Raw genomic sequence first — 17,726 nt, forward strand, 5'->3', positions numbered from 1 at the left:
ATAGTGTGCATTTGGATAAGTTCATCTCCCTTAGTTGTAGAGCAGGAGTGTGGGACTCCACAGTCTTTTGTGTTCTAAGTCATCACTGTAGGGATCCACTTGTTCTATACCCTCTGCTTCCCTTTGCCTTGCTCTGCCACTGAGAGCCCCCTCCCCAACCCCCACCTGTTTTCTTATCTGCTTGTTAGTGATTCAAACTGCCCACTAAGGAAGCCACTAGCCTCGGGCCATTAATCGAGTCTTTGAGACATACCTAGTGCAAATTAAGAGGTGTTGTGCATGTACAAAACAGTCAGATCTTAAAGATTTGGTAAAAGTACAGCAATGTAAAAATCGCAAGACTGCCTTGTTCTTTTTGGATTAGTGAGATGGTAATATTTTGGATATACTAGGTTAGATAAGATCAACTACTTTTACCTATTTCTCTTAAAATGTGGCTGCTATTGAACAGAATTCTATTGTGCTGGCTCCTGTTATGAAACAGTTTAGAAGAGGTACACGTCCGGCAGATGTTTTCACAGTGCTAGAAACATCTCTGTGCTGCTCACTACAGCAGTGACTAACTTCTAGTGGCTGTTAAGCATAGGGAATGTCAAAATTTCACTGTGGCCAAAAAAAAAAAAAAAAAAAAAAAAAAAAAAGGAAGAACTAACTTCTATATATTTTACTTAATTTTAGTTATTCATGAATGCATTCAATTTTATTGTTTGTGTCTGCCTGTATGTATGTCTGTGAGCCGAATGCATGTACCCATGGAGTTTAGAAGGAGTCATCCTATGAAACCTCGGAGGTACAGATGGTTGTTAGCTGCCACATGGTGCAAGGAATCCAGCCTAGGTCCCCTGGAAGAGAAGCCAGTGTCTTAACTGCTGAGCCATCTCTAGCCACATTTTATTTAGTTTTAATCAATTTAGTTTTAATTTTAAATAGCCATACATAGTTAGTGACCAATATATGAAATATTGTGAAATTAGAGGATTTGTGGGGTTGTTTTATTCAAGCATTTATATGTAAAGCTGGCTTATTTAACATACTGCATAATTGTTCAGTAGTTTAATATAAGTATATGTAGTTGTGTTTGTTGTAATACTATGATGTAAGTGATGATTTTATTGAATAACTGCTGTAGTGAGCACTGTGGAAGTACCAGAGGGAGTGTTTCCATATTGGATGAGCCCTGAACTATACTGTTCACACTTTGAAATAAGCTGTTCACTTATTATTGCTGGTTTTATTCACATATATAATATTCTGTGAAAGTAGAGTCCCTTTGCAAAGTGTTAGCAGGGCCAGTTGTGGTGGCCTACACCTTTAATCCCAGCACTTGGGAGACAGTAGCAGAGGCAGGAGGATCCCTGAATTCAAGGTCAGCCTGTTCTGTGTTGAGCTTTAGGACAGCCAGTGCTATATACAGAGAGACCCTATTAAACTAAACAAAACAAAAAGAAGAAAGAAATGTGAGCAATGAAGCAATGTCCAATTTTATTAAGAAATTTTCTCTTGATAGGGAAATCTGGGCTTTTAAACAAATAGCTATGCTGATAATATTTTTTGAAACTTAGTATTAGACTTAATGTTGCCTAAGTATACATAGACATCAAGAGTTGAGCATACCTTACCAGAAAATCTAAAATTCCTAAGGTTGAAATATTTCTGGATTCACACTTTTCAGACCACCATGCATATTTAACCAGCATGTGCACAGGCCTATAAATGCTAGTATTTGTAATGTTTATTTATTACCTTTGTGTATGTATATACATAAATGTATAAACATTTATGCATGGCAGTATTTCATAGTGCTATTAATGTGTTTGTTATTGCTTCACAGTGAAGAATTGAATGTCGCCATGTCTGGAATCAAGCGAACAATTAAAGAAACCGACCCTGATTATGAGGATTTGTCTGTGGCCCTTCCAAATAAGCGGCATAAAGCGATTGAGAGTTCAGGTAGACATTGAGTTGCTTTGAGACTCAACTTCGCTAACATTTGCCTATGTGCAGGATTTACAGAATATGTGAATACCTGTTGTGGTTATACATAAGCTGAAGGGTACCTAAAGGGTTAGCCTAGTGCTCTGTGCAGTGCACCGTACAAGGGAGGGGATCCAGCAGGAGATATCAAGTAGTCCAGAAGTAAAGCAAGCTGTAAGTCTTAGCTGTTGTTATACATAACTTAAATTCAGAGCTTTGCCATCTGGAGATGCTCAGTGGTAAAGAATGCATACCTCTCTTGGTTTTAAGAAATTTCCCTTTTGCTTTTTGAGACAAGATCTCTATTAATATAGCTCTGGTTGTTCTGGAAAGCACTATCTAGACCAGGCTGGCCATTCACAGAGATTGACCTGTTTCTGCCTCTCTAGTACTGGGATTAAAAGTGTGAACCACTAAACTTGACCTTAAGATATACACATATACACACACATATTTATATTTGAGACAAGGTTTTGTGTAGCCCTGGCTCTCCTGGAACTCAGAGATCTGCCTGCCTCTGCCTCCTAAGTCCTTGGATTAAAGGTGTGTGCCACCACCCCACCCATCCCCCTGCTTTTTTCTTGTTTTGCCTGCATGCATGTCTATGTACTGTGCACATACATTGCCTTGAATAGACCAAAAGAGGGTATTGAACCCCCTGAAACTGGAATTACAGGAGATGGAGATTGTTAGCTGTCATGTGGGTGCTAATAATCAAGCCCAGGTCCCCTGCAAAAGTAGTCAGGGCTCTTCACTACTCCAAGCTCTTGCTTGATTTCAGCATCCATGTTAGATGGTTCACAACAGTTTTAACTCCAGCTCAGTAAAGTTGATGCCCTCTTTGTCCTTCATCGGCACCTACACTCACACACATAATTAGAAATAAAATAAATTGGGCTGGATAGATTGCTCAGTGGTTAAGAGCACTGGCTGCTCTTCCAGATGTCTTGAGTTCAATTCCCAGCAATTACATGGTGGCTCACAACCATCTGTAATGAGATCTGGTGCCTCTTTTAGCCTATAGGCATACCTGCAGGCAGAATGCTGGATATATAATAAATCTAAAAATATATATATATAAAAAAACGTAAGTACATTTATAAAAATAAAATAAATCTTTTAAAATATATAAATCAGATCAAAATTTTTGATGTCTCTGTTACATGGAACAACCATGTGAGGTGATTGTAGGTGATATATCTAAGAAGGTTTTTAATATTTTCATATTATTTTCATGTATATAAAAATAAGAATAGCTTTGCCAGGTTATTTCTTGGATACTGTTGCTTAAGTAGGATAAGATATTACTTTAAAGTATTAATTGTTTCTTGTGTGTCAAATGTCAAAGGAAGAGGGGTTTCTCTTGACTCATGCTTTTAGAGGTTTCAGTCCAAGGCTGGCTAACTCCATTGCTCTGGATCTGATGTGAGGCAGGGGTATCATGACATCATTCTTGTAGTAGTGGAGACTATTCACCATACAGTAGTCCAGAAGCTGAAAGAGAAAGAGGGAGCTACAGGAGCTTAGGGTAGAATGTGTTCTTCAAGGCACGGGCTTCCTCCAGTTAGGCCACACCTAGACTTCCTAAGACCTCCTAATAGCACTGCCAGCTGGGGACCAAGCTTTGAGCACATGGACTTTGAAACTATATGTAATAGTATAAGGCTCATATGTGAATCATGGGGATTTTGGAAAAGCGCTGATCTAGTCTAACCCTGCTGGTAGCTGCTAAAGGGGGTTTAAGGTTCAGTTTTATCATGTAATCTGTTGTAAAGCAAATCATCAATTGTATTAACATTTTGACTTATGATTTATCTGTTTTTAAAGTTGTGTGTATTGGAGGCTGTCGATGGTTCAGTAGTTAAGAGCATTTGCTGCTCTTCTGTTCCCAGCACTTACTGGACAACTCACCATCTCCTATAAGTCTAGCTCCTGTGTATCTGATACCCTCTTCTGGCCTCCACAGGCGTGTAGAGAGAGGGAGGTCAGGGGGAGGAAAGGGGAGAGGAGAGCACACACACGAACAACAAATAAAAGTATCTCTTTTATTAACTATATTAAAGACCTGTCACATGGTATTTTGTTATTGGCTTACCTCCTTCCCCATCCCACATGGTTTCATGCAGATGAGAAAGAACATACTTTTCAGAACATTTAAGAACAGATTATACAGCTGTGACTTCTGTGTGTTTGCTAAGGATATTGTTCCATGAACCCAGAGTAGTTTCTGTTTCTTTGGCTGCTGATTTAAATCAAAATAGCTGATTAATTTGGTGTGCCTTTTATTCTTTATGTAGCTCGAGATGCAGCTGTGCAGAAAATTGAGACCATTATCAAGGAGCAGTTTGCTCTTGAAATGAAGAATAAGGAACATGAGATTGACGTCATTGACCAGGTACGATAATGTTAAGTTGAAAACACTAAATTCATGGAGGGAAAAGAATATGTTTGATGAAGTTTCAAAAACTTTTCCAGCGCTGGGCATGATGGCACACATCTTTAATCCTGGCACTCTGGAGGCAGAAGCAGATGGATCTCTGAGTTGTAGGACAACTTGTTGTCCATAGAAGTTCCAGGATAGCCAAGGCTAGAGAGAGACAGGAGGACCATAGTGAGTTTGAAGTCAGCCTGGGATACATGAGTCTTCATCTCAGAGTAAACAAACAAACAAACAACAAATGGAATTGGAGAAAAGATAAAAAGTTCTACTTGCATTTCCATCTCTCAATTCTTTTTGATATTGTTCTAAGCATTTTATTCTTAATAAAAATATTAATAATTATGCACACACACTGTGTATATTGCTGTTTTTGTCTCTTTGTTTTCTCTGTCATATTTTAAGACTGATCCAGGAAAGCACACACACTGACCCAGGAAAGCACACACACTGACCCCCACACCCCACTGTGCTCTGGGATAGAAGCATAGAACCTAGGACTTGTACTCAGTCACTGAACTGCATCTCCAAACCTTATCTTTGTCAGTTCAGTTAGGTGAAAGTAGTTATTTATCTGTTGAAATGATTCAAGAAGCTGAGTTCTTGCTTTGATTGTTTGCATTTATTCTGTGGACTTTAAGTAGTCATTATTTGTCATATTTAAACCACATTTAAACTCTCATTTGCTTTTAGCGACTAATTGAAGCCAGGAGGATGATGGACAAGCTCCGAGCCTGTATTGTAGCAAACTATTATGCTTCTGCTGGTCTTCTGAAGGTTTCTGAGGTGAGTGTTACTCATATTCCAGCGGAGGACATCAGGCCAATGTGGATTCCCTGCCATTGAGACTTTTCTTACATTGACCTTTGTAATTTAATAAGCCTACCTGGCTTTCTGAGCAACATAGATCATCAGACAGTGTGTTAACCATGGTCCTGTCCTTTCCCTGCTGATTGCTAGTGTTATACTAGGCATTCAGATCTGAGAGGAAGACCTCACTGCAACTCACCCTAGCTCTTCCTTTTTTGCTTTGCCTTACTCAGCTTGCCTTGTTTTTCCAAATATCACTTCTTTTTTGTGTTTGTTGTTTTGTTTTTTCAAGAAAGTGTTTCCTCTGTGTCGCTCTGGCTATATTGGAACTCACTTTATAGACCTGGCTGGCTTCAAATTCACAGTTCTGCCTGTTCTGCCTCCTGAGCACTGGGATTAAAGGAATGCACCACTGCCACCTGGCATTTGCCACTTTGTGATAGTTTTCAGTATAAGAAAAAGGTAAATAAATATGCATACCATCTAGATTCATCAATTTTAAAATTCTATTTTTTTTCTTCTAAAACACTTAAAAGTAAGTTCTAGACATAACATAGCATTTCAATGCTAACTATAAAACATTTTTATTCCTTTTGTCCCCCTGTGTATTAAGTCCAGAATGCCAGTGAAACACACATACACACACAATACAAATAAAAAATTGGAGACCTTAAAGTATAAGCAAAAGATCAATAAGATAAATGTCCAAATACGCTGGGCAGTAGTGGTGCATGCCTTTAATCCCAGCACACAGGAAGCAGAGCAGGAGAATCCTTGAGTCAGAGGCCAGCCTGTGCAGAAAAACCCTGTTGGGGGCTGGGGGGTGGTCAAATAAAACATTATACCTTAGGTGTCTTTCCTGGATTTTCCAGTGTCTAAGGTTCCATTAAGAATATTAGTCCTGGTTAGGCCTGACTTCAATCTAGTAGGACTTCATTTTAAATTGATTTACGTGTACAAAGACCCTCTTTTTTTAACATCCCTATTCTCTGTGCATGCTTGTGCCTGTGATAGACCCCAGAGTCTCACATATAATAGGTATATAATCTACAGTTCAGCAATACCCACAACCCCTTAGGCTATTCCTGTATAAAGCCACAAATTGTGGGTGGGTATGAATTTGTGGAAGTTGTACTATCCAGTCCAGCACAAATCCTGATGTCGTTGCCTAAATAGCTTAGTATTGGCTCACAGTGATAGCTACTTGGCTTGAAAGACTGGCTAGTGTTTGTTGATTTACCATTAGCAGTTAGATTCTAAAGTTTGATAGTCTAGAAATAGACAGATTTTATCTTCTGATGTTCTGATTAAAATTTACTAAGGGCTTGGCCGGATAGGTGGTTCAGTTGGTTCCTATTGGGTTCAATTCCCAGTGTTTTCATAGTGGCTTGCAGCTGTCAGTAACTTCACTTTAAGGGATCCAACACCCTGTTTTTTCCTATGCAGAAATCAGTTGTTCACATGATACATAATGCATTCACGCAGGCAAAACACTCATACAAAATAAATAAATAAATCTTTAAAAGTAAAAAAAACAAAAAAACAAAAAACAAAAACAAACCAACAAACAAACAAAAAAAAAAACACACACACAAAAAAACAAGCATTCACACTCTGTTTTTTAGTTGGTCATTTCATTATCTTAAAAGTTTGGAGAATATATTTACAGCTCCGAAAAGCCCTGTAATTGAATTAATCATTTTTCTTTTTAAAAGATGTGTCTATTTATTTTGTATACAATGTTCCGTCTGCATGTATGCCTGCCAGAAGAAGATACCAGATCTTGTGAGCCACCATGTGGTTGCTGGAAATTGAACTCAGGACCTCTGAAAGAGCAGCCAGTACTCTTAACTTCTGAGCTATCTCTTTAGCCCTGAACACTGTTCTCACCAGAACACTATTCTCACCAGACCACTATTCTCACCAGACCGGTTGTTTTGTTTTGTTTTTTTAGTAATACAGGGTTTTTGTTTTGATTAGTCACTGTGTAACTGTGTTGTGTTTGTTTGTGAGTGTTGGGTTGAAATCTTGCCATATTAAGCTCATGCTGGTTTAAGAATTGCAATCTTCCTGCCTCCCAAGTACTGGGACTATAGGTACAGTAACCATGCCCAGCGAGTAGTAGAGATATTTCAAGCACTTTTTCCCACCAGCCTGGTCCCACAGCCGCATCAGCCCCAAATAACACACAGAGACACTGTATTTGATATAAAGCTGTTGGCCTGTTTCTTTTTGGCTAGCTCTGTCTTAAATATTAACCCATTTCTATTAATCTAAGTGTTTCCATGTGGTCTTATCAAAGAGAGGGTCCAGACCTCCCACCTCTCAAGTCCCTACATCTTGACTCTCCTCTATTACATCTCCCAGAATCCTCCTTGTCTCCTAGTCCCTCCTATATTGCCTTTCTATTTGCCAACAGTGCTTTATTCATTAACCAATAAGAGAAACATATTTACAGAATGACATCTCCCATCATCTCCTCTTTTCTGTCTAAATAAAAAGGGTTTTAACTTTAACATAGTAAAATATATAACAAAAGTTATCAAATAAGAACTATAGTTAACAATATTTAGTCCATTAACATTTAGCAAGATTTAAAGAATATCTTCCATCATCTATCCTATCTTTGTGAGTCTAAAGTCTTATATGTAACTTACCTTTAATCCTAACTAAGAAAACTATAACCATAACTATCTGTCTTGAACTCCATCGAAGACCACAGAAGGATAATATAAAAACTCTAGAATTGACAGACACATCTTGCTACCTGGTCAGTCACCTGAAGTTCTTCTGTAATCTGTCTTCAGCCTATAGGCCACAATATGTCTGGCAGGCTCCTCAGCAAAGCAAGAAACTTTAAACTGACCACCTGTATTGGCAGTCAGTCACTTTTCTCTGTGTCCTACAAACTGTCTGGCAGACTCATCCATGAAGCAGGAACCCTGTAGCAATGTCCATCTTGTTTGAGCAATCACTTTTCTGTGGGTCCTGCATGTCCAGCATAAGTCTAGACAAGAGCAGTATCTTGCCCAAATGGTTAGTCTTGCCATGTTGAAAGTAAACTCCCTAATGAGTTTCTTCGATGTCCATCTTTCTTTCTGACACAGGTGGTGATGTTGCCAGGAGCAGTTGTGCCTCACTGTTAAGAAAAATCCTAAACCATTTTAAATGCCATATTCTATAGATCTTTGAGAGGTTTGAAGAATGCCTATCCATTTGAAATATATCTCTGTATATCTAGAAAACCTAACTAACGTATCTATAAGTTTTGACTATCATAGGTAACTATAATCTGAACTAAATTATACATTACATTTTTAAATGGGCTATATAAACACAATACCTAAACAAGAGGAGAAATATACATATCACAAAATTGACCTTAAATTTGTATCAATAAATGAAAATCCATTCCAAAACAAAGTATTCATTTCTATACCATAATCCCCTTCTTTACCTTTAAAAAGAGATTGGTTGTGATCATTAACCATTTATAACCAAACCTATTTAAATGAAAACAAACATTTATAAACAATATTTGGGAATTTGGGTGTCATTCTTTCCAAACTGCTTCCTGCTGGTGGGGGGTGCTGTCTTGGGGATCCTAAGAAGATATGCTGGCTGCTGCAAGGCTGCCTTGTCCCAGCTGTTTTGAATGTTGGATCACCTAGGACACTGCTTCAGGGGGGATCTTGCTTGATCAAACCATGTTAGTCTGGAAGGAGTCCATAGCTTTTCATTTTCCATGGAAACAAAAGTAGAAATTCTGTTCCCCAGTAACCTGTCCTTAGACTTAAATTTTGAAGTCAAAGCAATTTTAAAATATATAAATTGGATTAATTCAGCAGCATTGATGAACAAGTGTATTGTAGCAATTGTTGTTCCTTCTTTAGCAATTGAGCAATTCAAAGACAACACAATAGCATACAGTATCCAGACTGTGTATTTCCCATTTTTTCGTGGCTTTTTTATTACTCTGTTTCTTTTACTTCTATTTTTTTATTTATTGAGACAGTTTCTCTGTGTAACTTTGGCTGCCCTGGAATTTACTCATTTCACCAGAGATCTGCTTGCCCCTGTCTTCCAAGTGCTGGAGTTAAAGGCGTGTGCACCCAGCTACTCTCTATTTTTTTTTTTAAACTGCTTTATCCTGTTTCTTTTTCTCTCCCAAGCCTACTTTTATTTTAAAACACACTGTAAACTTTTAGAGGTTTTTCCTTTATCTGAATCTGTCTTTACTGTAAATCTTTATCTTTTTCTGGCCACAAGTCTTTTATCTACTAAACAACATTGCTAAAATGAAAGCCACAGCTGTTTTAGCCATCATCTATTCAAGATGCTAGGGAGGGGGTATGTTTACCGCCAGCAGTGAGAGCTGTGCTCAACCGCTGTCAAGCAGCATGCTGCTGGCTTAGCGATGTGGTCCCTGCCATTGCCAGCTCTCATGCACACCATTAAGTTGTTAGCAGGGTTTGACGTTTATGCTGAGTCAGGAAACCTCCCTTAAAGGAGCTTCACAAATCTCTGCTTGTCTCTAGCAAAACAGCCTAACCAAGAAAAATGCTGCTGCCAAGACTTGTTTGTCTCTGTTATTCTGTTTTTAAAATCCTTTCTTAAGTTTATGTTAAGTTTTAAGTGGAAGTTCTTAATACCCACATTGTAGGCGCCATTTGTTACAATCAGTTTTCCCCGCCAGCCTGGTCCCACTGATGCATCAGCCCCAAGTAACACACAGAGACACTGTATAGATATAAAGCTGTTGGCCTGTTACTAGTGTTTCTTATTGGCTAGCTCTGTCTTAAATATTAACCCATTCCTATTAAGCTAAGTGTTTCCACATGGTCTTATTTACTGGATGGAGGGGTTCTCTCAAGCCTCTACATCTTGAATCTCCTCTACTACATATCCTAGAATCCTCCTATCTTGCTGGTCTATCTTGCCTTCCTATAGAGGTGTGAGCTGCCTGAGATTAGCTGAAGTTGTGAGCTGCTGACATTTTAAAGTAAACTGAACTTAGGCCTCTGTAGTAGCCTGAGGGAAAACATTATATGTTGCTGATATTAAAGCTTCTGATACTATTGTTTTTTATTCTTGTGTGGTATCACTTTTTATTTGAGCTAGAGTCTTACTATATAAACCAGGCTGACCTTGAACTCAAGGAGATGTTCTACCCTTCTAGATCCCAAAGTTCTTGGGATTATAGATATAAGCCACAGTGTGGCTCTGTGTACTAAATTTTTAAAAATTTCTTTATTATTATTATTATTATTTTTTTTTTTTTAATTTTCAAGACAGGGTTTCTCTGTGTAGCTTTGGCTGTCCTGGAACTCTGTAAACCAGGCTGGCCTTGAACTCACAAAGATCTGCCTGCCTCTGCCTCCCAAGCACTGTGATGAAAAGTATTGAAAAAGTATGACTCTGCTCAAATTTTTTCAATGAAATCTCGCTGGGATAATGGCACATATCTTGAACTCCTGATGTTGCTTTTACTTTCTAGATGCCAGGATTACAGGCATATTCTACCATAACTGCATTTCTGTGGTATTGGCTCTGTGTATGCTAGACTACATCGGCTGAGCTACATTAAACCTGTTATTTTAATCTTTCAAATGTTTTCTTGTCATATAGTCCAGCGTGGTCCAAAACTTCAGATTTTCCTGCCTCAGCCCCCTTAGTGATGGATTCACGGGTATGTGCCACGGTAACACCTGGCTCACTTTTGGCTTTTGATGTTAGAAATTTTTGGTTATTATTTGTTACTGTAGTTTTTGTTTAGTTGATGCAGGCTAGTTATAAGAATTTATGGATATGGAATCTTTATCTACTTACTTATCTGTCTGTCTGTTTGTTTGTGGTTGTGAGCTTAGCCCATAATGACTGAGCCATCTCTCCTGCCTGGTTTCAGAGAATTTTTTGAAGAATTGTTAACATGATCTTAACATAATTGAGTTTTTAGGAGTTCAGTTTTTCACCAGTTTTGGTGGATTTGATTAAGTTTGCCTCTCATTTGTCTAGGGACTAAAGACATTTGATACAATGGCTTTCAATCACCCTGCTATCAAAAAATTTTTGGAATCACCTTCAAGGTCATCATCTCCTACCATTCAGAGATCAGAAACACCATCTGCCAATCATTCTGAAAGTGACTCATTATCTCAGCACAATGACTTCCTGTCTGACAAAGACAATAACAGCAACATGGATGTGGAGGAAAAACTGTCAAGTGCCATGGAGCAGAGATCCAACCGGAATCCGGGCCGGGTAGAGTGCTGGATGGGAGTGGGCTGGGCTCCAGGGGAGGAAGGCCCTACTGTCACTGAGTGTATTTCTCATTGTTTCCCAGGACTCTAGCACATGGGTTTTGGTTGTTCTTGTTGTTGGTTGGTTGGTTTGTTTTTTCAGAAGAGAAACATGTGGTGATTATATTATTGATTATGATCTAATAAAGCCCCTGAAGATCAGAATGCAAAGCCAGCCACACTAGTTAGCTATAGAAGCTGGGCAATGGTGTCACACACTTAATCCCAGGACTCAGGGCTACATAAGAGTGAATTACTCTAAAATAGAAACAGAGCTCATGCCTTTAATCTCAGCACTAGAGAGATATGTAAGTAGGAGCAGGGTCTTGTATTCTGGCAATTGGTCTCAGCCACATTGAGGACAGGATCCCCCTTCCAGCCTTGATAAGGGCTCTCTTGTTTCTCTGATCTTCAGTGGCTTTATTAGATCATAAACAATATATCACCACAGAAACAAGTCTTTGATCCTTTGAGATGAGGTCTCTGTCTGTAGCCTGGCCTGGGGCAGGCTGGTCTAAAACTTGAGGCACCTCTTGCCTCAGCTCCCAAGTGGTGAAATAACAGGATTGAACCATTGTATAGGCCTTACTAAGATACTGAGTCCTTTTGGGGGCATTTTGTACTATAGGCAGGCTGGTTTCAAACTGGGTTATAGGTGTGAAGCATCGTGCCCAGCTGAGTGGTTATCACAACTGGTGTGTCTGTGTAGATTTTGATATTCTGACTCTTGAGCATAGCACTCCAGAGTGCAGCAGAGCTATTGGATGTCAGTCATACAGAAGGAAAAGAACCCTTCAGGGTTGGAGGTCTAAGTAGTAGCTGTTGCAGTGTGACAGAACAAAAAACAAAATACACAGTTCTTGACAGGGGTTTGCTGTGAGGCCTTGGCTGGCCAGGCACAGATGATATAGACCAGGCTGTTCTGGAACTTGAAGCCATCCTCCTAACTCTGCTTCATAGTGCTGGAATCACAGGCATGGCCAGTGTGCCTACCTATGATAGTATGAGTGCCTAGATAGAAGCTATTCTGTACATGGTTATTTTGTGTTTATGTATAGCATCACTATCAAGTTAGGCCAGTGACTTCACAGCCACCTCTTCTGTGGTAGAGGGAACTTCTAGTCTTTTTCTGTGTATTCAGTTATCAATATCTGATTTATTTTTCATTAAAATGGGTTTTATTATAAATTCATTTGTTCATCATTGAAAAAAGTAAAACAGGCATTATCTAATTTAACCCATAGTTTGATGCCTCCTAATCAGAATTCTTCACATTTGTATTTACTTGTGTTTGGCCAGCATTCCTTCTCTTATCTCTATCTTTTAAGTGCTGGGATTACAAGCATGTGCCCCATGCCTGGTTTATATGGTGCTGGAGACAGACCCCAAAGCTTGGTACAAGCCAGAGAAGCATCCTACCGACCAAGCTGCATTCCTAGACTCACTGTATTCTTTTTCTTAATGAAAGAAAAGCAGGCTGGAGAGATGATGGCTCAGTACGTTAGAGTACTGGCTGCTTTTCCTGAGGACCTGAGTTTGGTTCCTGGCATCCACATGCAGCTCACAACCATCATAACTCTAGTTACCAGGAATTCTACACCCTCTTGTAGCCTCCAAGGATACAAAGTACACACCTGACAAATAAACACATATGGGAGCAAAAACATTCATGAAGTAAAACATAAATTTAACAGACAAAATTCCAAAACAACCACACTGCCAGGTGTAGTGGCCAGTGTCCATATTCTTAGCACTAGGAGAGCAGATGAGAGCTACATAGTGGGCCCCACATTGTTTTATTCATACCTTTCATTATGTCAGTATCCTACTGAATGTTATTTAAGTGAATACAGATGTTGATTGTCATTTCTTTCAGGACACTTCTAGTGTTAGTGGCTCCCACAAAAGGGAACTACGGAACGCTGACCTCACAGGGGATGAGACTTCTCGGCTTTTTGTAAAGAAAACTATAGTCGTAGGCAATGTGTCCAAGTGAGTATATGTGCGATGTCTCCTGTCAGTAACTAACTTAAACATTAATACTTTGCCCTCACCACTTCTTTACTGTGGTATCACAGTGAGAGGAAGGCTTGGGAATTCTTTGTTTCAGGCTCTTGTTTTAAAAATAAATGATAATCCAGAGACATTCTTAGGGTAATCTTGTGCCTTAGTCAGCAAAATCAGAAATAGAACTGAGTTTTCATCTTAATGGTTTCCCTGATCTAGTGATGTTATGCCTTCGATGATATCCATGATTATTAGGATAAATAAGGTGTTTTTTCTTGAATGTCACTAAAGAAACAGGATAACATACTTTCTACACTTAGCTTTCCTTTTTTTTTTTTTTTGTTTTGTTTTGTTTTGTTTTTTTAAGACAGGGTTTCTCTTCTTTGCTTTGAAGCTTGCCCTGGAACTTGATCTGTAGACCAGGCTGACTTTGAACTCAGAGACCTGCCTGCCTCTACCTCTCGAGTGCTAGGGCTAAAGATGTGTGGCACCAATGCCCGGCTAGCTTTACTTATTTTTATTTTATGAGTATGAATTCCCTGTGTGTATATGTTCCACATGAATTCCTGGTGGCCGCTGAGGCCAGAAAAAGATGTCAGATCCCCAAAACTGGACCTTCATATGGGTCCTGGGAACCAACCTGGTGAGCCAACTCTCACCCCCAATAATTTTTCAGCCAGTGTCTCACTGTTTTGCCAAACTGGCCTCAAGCTCAGTCTTCTGCTAGCTTCCTGAATAGCTCATGTCCAAACCACACATCACCATGTCCAGTTGCTTCTGACACCTTCTTGTGAAAGTTGTAAAAGTATTGTTTAGGTATTTGTTTTTATATCTTATTTGCTTTTCTTTTTAAGACAGGGTCTCACTGGCCTAGAATTCACTGTGTAGACCAGGCTGTGCTAGAACTCTGAGATTTGCTTGTGCACTGCTGTTATCTGGGAGCCAGTGAAGTAGTAAGGTTTCACCACTGCCTTCTATCCCAAGACATTTTCTTCTGCTTTAAAATCTCAACATTTCATATTTATCTGCATTGTCCCTGCCAAAGGTTGAAACCAAATTCTTTTTCTGAAAACCTACTTACTTATTTCTTTAGTGAAATGAATGGATTAGGGTGCTAAAGAGACGAGTCAATGGTTAAGAACACTGAATGCTCTTCCAGAGGACTTAGGTTTAATGCCCAGATCTCTACATGGCCATTCACAACTATTTGTAACTAGTTCTAGGGGATATAGCATTTTCTCCTTTCCCCTGAAGGAACACGCAGACACATATGCAGACAAAACACCCATACACATAAAATAATAAAATTTAAACATTGAGTAAATTAAGTATAATAGATAGCATTTTTTTTCCCTCCAAATTCCAATGCTCACACTCCTGTGAGTTCAAGGCTAGTTCTCATTACATAGTGAGACTCCCATCTCAGAACTAAACAAGCAAACACACAGAAAAAAAAAAAAATAAGATTTTTGTGACTCTGAAAGGTTAACCAATGAGATTTGAATTGTAAATAGTCACTGGTGTTCATCATCAAGTAGAAAGGTCTTATTTCCGGCTGCCTGATGACTACTACGACATAAATATTTTTTTTTAAAGATTTATTTATTATGAATACTGTGTTCTGCCTGCATGTATGCCTGCATGCCAGAATAGGGCACCAGATTTCATTACAGATGGTTGTGAGCCACCATGTGGATGCTGTGAATTGAACTCAGGACCTCTGGCAGAGCAGCCAGTACTCTTAACCACTAACTCATCTCCCCAACCTGACAAAACATATAAAAAATTTTTTTTTATTTTATGTGCCTTGGTGTTTTATCTGCACATATGTCCATGTGAGGGTGTCAGGTCTTGGAGTTTACAGACTTGTGCATGCTGGGTATTGAACTGGGGTTCTCTTGAAGAGCAGTCAGTGCTCATAACTGCTGAGCCATCTCTCCAGCCTGACACAAATACATTTTAAGTCAGTTTTTGTTTTATTGTAGTGACACTGACTAAATTTCTAAAATGTAGAAAGTTTGTGTATAGTTTGGTCTCACTGTCTAGCACTGGCCAGCCAGGAACTCATAGAGATCACCCACCTCAACCTCCCCAATACTGAAACTGAAGTCATACACCACCACGCACAGCTTTGAAAACATCCTTTAAAAAAGGAAGAGTGAGCCAGGTGTTGGTGGCTCACACTTTTAGAGTGTGTGGGAATGTCAGTGGGATGCCAAGCCTTCTTCAAACAAATAGAACCACCAGCACCCCAAAGAAACATCAAAAAACAAAACAAGTGTGATTTATCTGTTTTAATTTGGGACTGATAATCATTAAGGGAATTAAGTGGGTATGAGGGCCGAGGGAGGATTTTAGAAAATGTAAAGACCAAGACTAGTCAGGTCTCGGTAACTGACCAAGACTCAGTTACTTATTACTGGGATTTTAATCTTGTTTTAATCCTCATTGTAGTAGTTGTTAAGAATTTTTATTTTTAAAATGTGTGTGTGTTTTTGCCTTTGTGTATGTATGTGTACCACATGTGTGCGCCTAGTGCCCACAGATGTCAGAAGAGGCTCAGAACAGACAGCTGTGAGCTACTTTGTGGGTGCTGGGAATCAAACCTGGATCCTCTGGAAGATCAGTGATCTTAATTGCTGAGCCATTACTCTAGCCCCAATTATTAATTTTAAGGTTGTTTTTATATTATTATTATTATTATTATTACTGTGTATGTGTGCATCATTTGTGTATGTGTGACCTTGCATACCATGGCACATATGTGGAGGTCGGGGCAGCTTCTTAAGGGATCTTAGGATCAAATTCAGATCATCAGAATTTTGTAGCAATTGCCTTCACCCACTGAGCCATCTCACCAGCACAGGTGATTAGACTTTTGAAGAAGGAAATTGATCTGTCTCCTTCTTCTCCAGGTATATACCTCCAGATAAGCGGGAAGAAAATGACCAGTCAACCCATAAGTGGATGGTGTATGTCCGAGGGTCCCGTAGAGAACCCAGCATTAATCACTTTGTCAAGAAAGTTTGGTTTTTCCTTCATCCGAGCTATAAACCCAACGACCTTGTTGAAGTTAGGTGAGCATGCCTAAGATATACTGAATTCAAGAGAAGTAATTAACTTTGTAACATGCTGTAGAAATGTTTGTACTGTTAATAACTTGCTCAGTACCTACCTGCTCTTGGTCATTAAGTAGCTTTACTGTGGTTTCCTCTGCAGTGTTTCACTACCTGGACCTGTTACCTTTGTCATATTGTCACTGTGCTCTGTTACCCTTGAAGTACTGGTGCATATAAAATGTTGATAATTAAATACAGCAGTTTAACATTACAGAAATGTTTAAAGCTCCTCATAATTTTACTATCTCAGATGTAATCCCAGTGATATTTCTTCTGTACATAGATTACCTAGTACATTTACTTCAGGGAGATGGAATGGTTGTATGTAGAGATGTGAAATTATTTAGATGCATTATTAGATAGTTATTTAGATGCATTCTGTACATCTTTATATGATATTAGCATCTCCTAAACACCCTCACTATCACGTTGTGGTTTATTGTCGGTAAAATCCCTGTGTGGTACAGAACATTCTATTCATTCCTAACTCCCAAAACGTGACCCTACTGAATTCCTTAGAGTGGCAAATAATAGTTGTGTTTCTTTCTCTGTCTCTCTCTCTCTCTCTCTCTCTCTCTCACACACACACACACACACACACACACACACATTCTCTCTCACTCTTTGTGTGTTGGATCTCGGAAGGAGTGTCTTCCTTTTCATATCTGTGGTTTCTGGACCATCTTTCCTCTTTCCTTAAAAACACCTCAGTCTAGAGCTAGGTGGTGGTGCTCACCTTTGATTCCAGCACTTAGAGGCAGAGGCAGGCAATCTCTGTGTTCAAGGCCAGCCTAATCTACAGAGTGAGTTCCAGGATGGCCAGGGCTATACTGAGAAACTGTCTTCAAAAACCAAAAACCCTAAATACCTCAGTCCTGTTGCAGTCCTACATAGCCTGCCCCCCCCCCTTTGTTTTGGTTATCTGTTAACCACCTCTTTGAAATCCACCTTTAGAACCTGTTTTACTGATACTGCTTTTTACATAAGTAGAACCTTTAAATTTTTTTTTTCTTTTCTCATACATTGCATCCCAACTGAAGCCCCCTCCCCCCATGTCATTTCCCCTCATCCTCAGAACAA

At 39.2% G+C, this 17,726-nt stretch overlaps 1 protein-coding gene across 6 annotated transcripts in view; it reads left to right on the forward strand.

The window, feature by feature from the left end:
• The window catches only part of Yeats2 (YEATS domain containing 2), a 98,436-nt gene that overhangs the window by 11,524 nt on the left and 69,186 nt on the right, over positions 1-17,726 (forward strand). For 3 of the 6 annotated variants that reach the window (XM_051191134.1, XM_051191136.1, XM_051191135.1), the window contains exons 2-7: positions 1,832-1,950; positions 4,272-4,369; positions 5,105-5,197; positions 11,237-11,482; positions 13,397-13,512; positions 16,443-16,604. In XM_051191134.1, coding sequence (XP_051047091.1) covers positions 1,851-1,950; positions 4,272-4,369; positions 5,105-5,197; positions 11,237-11,482; positions 13,397-13,512; positions 16,443-16,604 — 815 coding nt within the window. In that variant the 5' untranslated portion in view covers positions 1,832-1,850. The remainder of the gene's footprint in view (positions 1-1,831; positions 1,951-4,271; positions 4,370-5,104; positions 5,198-11,236; positions 11,483-13,396; positions 13,513-16,442; positions 16,605-17,726) is intronic. The other 3 variants (XM_051191137.1, XM_051191138.1, XM_051191139.1) reach the window with 2 other exon arrangements.

The sequence above is a fragment of the Phodopus roborovskii genome, unplaced genomic scaffold (assembly GCF_943737965.1).
Source record: "Phodopus roborovskii unplaced genomic scaffold, PHOROB, whole genome shotgun sequence".
Classification (NCBI taxonomy): domain Eukaryota; kingdom Metazoa; phylum Chordata; class Mammalia; order Rodentia; family Cricetidae; genus Phodopus; species Phodopus roborovskii.